Consider the following 2,590-nt stretch of genomic DNA (forward strand, 5'->3'; position numbering starts at 1 on the left):
TTGGGCATGTGGTATTGTTTTTTTTTTACAGAAATGGTTATGGGATTTCATTAAGTATTTGGCAAAATGCCAGATTTTCGGTTACAATAAGTGAAACTGATTTCTTGGCATCTCTCCAACCAGTGGGACATGGCGCATATGCTTATGAATCGCCTCTTTTTACAATTTATCACATGAACTCTTGCTGCTGATTTCCCAAGCTTATGAATGCATACACATTGTTTTAACAAAAGACAGAAAAACATAGAAAATTAGGGAATTGGTTCCCGAGAGATTTCATTATCTCTTAGAATAGTTCCATCATCTAGCTGGGCTGCCTTATTTGCCTCTATGTCTGCTTCTTTGTTGTTGTTTCTCAGGATATGAAAGAAGTTCAATTTTAGGAGCTTTGTCATGCCTTTTATTCTTGTAATTGTCCTTGCAAGTCGAAGATCTACTAGATTTGTGTTGGTCACCATTGCATTGATGATGACCTGGGAATCCCCGAAAACAACTGCTTCCATGTGTCCCAGTTCTTTAAGTATTTTGATCCCTTGAAACAGAGCCATGACTTCAGCTTGTATGCTTGAGGAGTGGCCCAGTCCCCATGCAAACCTGTGTATAGATGCTTCTTCTGGATTTATAATGAGCCCTCCTGCTCCAGCCATTCCTGGATTTCCCTTGGCTGCCCCGTCAAAGAAAAGAGAGGGGAGTGTTTGCTTGGACAACCAAGATTGAAATTCTTCTTCGGTTTTCCTTATTTGCCAATATTTGAGACATATAGGTGGTATTTTCGATTTTTGGAAATTGAGGTGAAGGGCTGCTCCAAACTCAATATCCTATTGGTTTAGGTTTGTGTCATCTCTTTTGTCTCTTAGCCACTCATTTAATTGATTTTTCACTATATTTGCTACTAGTTTGAAGTTCTGTTCCTTATCTCTGAAAATCCTTCTGTTCCTCTCCAACCAGATTTACCAACTGATGAATTTGGGCAGAGCATTCCATGTCTCTTTGACAATCTTGTTTTTTGGGCTTGGGCCTAGATACCTGGCCAGCCACCCAGCAAACAAATACGGGACAGAGTGGGGGAAGACGGGCATAAATTTCGATGATCCAAGGAGCTCTTACCAGATTAGACCTGTGTAATTGCACGCCAGTAAGAGGTGAAGAGCAGACTCCAGACTTTCCTTGCATAGTGTGCATCTTGATGGCCCTAGAAATCCCCTTTTCTGAAGTCTATCATCTATTAGGATTTTTTGGTGGCATAGCAGCCAACAGAAATGGTCAATTTTTGGATGGTAGGGAAATTCAAAATACCAGTCCACGATGCTGGATTAGGAGGCACGTGAGGTCTCTCCATGAATTTGGTGTAGCCCTGAGCCACCGTGTAACCAATCTCCTTCAGTCCCCAGCCTATTGTGTCTTTTCTTCTTGCATGCAACAAAGCCACCCCATGCAGCATCTTCAACAGTGTGTCATATTCTGACTGCAACGTGGATGGAACGTTGATCTATTTCCAGCTATACCAGCTGTCTCCACACCAATTTGATATGTCCCAGAGAATTTTTATATTGGCTTCATCCATCCATACCTTCAACTCGTTCCTAAGATTCGAGTTCACCAGCGGAGGCCTGTTCATTATGCTATCATCCCATAACCTGATGTGTTTTCCATTTCCTAGTATCCAGTAGGCGTTGTCTCTTATTAGCGGGCCAATTTTAATAATTAGAGAGCTGAGTGAGGTTCTGTTATGGTCTTTGGGCTGCTCCAGGCACCGAAGTCTCTGTCCTTTGAAATATTTCCTCCACAGCGCCAGTTGAACCCATCCTGGCTTTGGAGCTATGATCTTCCAAATCAGCTTGGCTCCCATTGCTAGATTCTGCATACTTAGATTTTTATAGTTTAAACCTCCCTCCTGCAGCAGTCTGGAGACTATTTCCCAATTAACCAGAGAGATTCTCTTCTCATTTTGTTTGCCTACTTTCTAGAGAAAGTTCCCGATTAGCTCCTCCATCCTCTTAATGATTACCACCGGTGCCAAAAGAACAGAGAATTGAAATAGTGGCAGGCTGCTAAGCATAAATTTGACGAGTATTGATTTTCCGGCAATGTTGAGCCAGGAGGATCCCCAGGCTTGCATTTTTGCTTTGAATTTTTCTATATGGGGATGCCAGTCCTTGCTCTTAGCCCTCTTATGAAAGATGGGCAACCCAAGGTATTTGAAGGAGTTCCAAGATGCTGAAGCTGCAAATCCTAGGCATCTAGCTATGGAACTTGCAGCAACAACTGAGATATTCCAGCAGTAAACATGACACTTACCCCTGTTTAGTTCACTGCTCGATGCATGACAGTAGTCTTCCAACACTTCTTTGAATTTGCTTGCAGACAGTTGAGTTGCAGCCCCTAATAACAAGGTATTATCTGTGAAGAGGGCGTGGTTGATGCTCTTAACCCCTCTTGCTATGCACAGGCCAACTATATCATAATCTTGTTGCTTCTTGTTTAAGCAGAAACTGAGGACAGAGGCCTGCAGCACAAAGAGGAGGGGCGAGAGGGGACACCCCTGCCTCAGCCCTCTAGAAGCTTTGAAGAAGTTAGCATCCCTGCCATT

At 43.0% G+C, this 2,590-nt stretch overlaps 1 protein-coding gene across 1 annotated transcript; it reads right to left on the reverse strand.

The window, feature by feature from the left end:
- Positions 1 to 251: 251 nt before the first annotated feature.
- On the reverse strand, positions 252 to 647 carry LOC149142818 (uncharacterized). Its single transcript, XM_089451587.1, has one exon. The coding sequence runs from the start codon at positions 645 to 647 to the stop codon at positions 252 to 254; it is 396 nt and encodes a 131-aa protein (XP_089307713.1).
- Between the last annotated feature and the right edge of the window lie 1,943 nt (positions 648 to 2,590).

This window comes from Pinus tabuliformis, chromosome X, assembly GCF_031772625.1.
Source record: "Pinus tabuliformis cultivar Carrire ecotype Pingquan chromosome X, CPIR1, whole genome shotgun sequence".
In the NCBI taxonomy this organism is placed as follows: Eukaryota; Viridiplantae; Streptophyta; class Pinopsida; order Pinales; family Pinaceae; genus Pinus; species Pinus tabuliformis.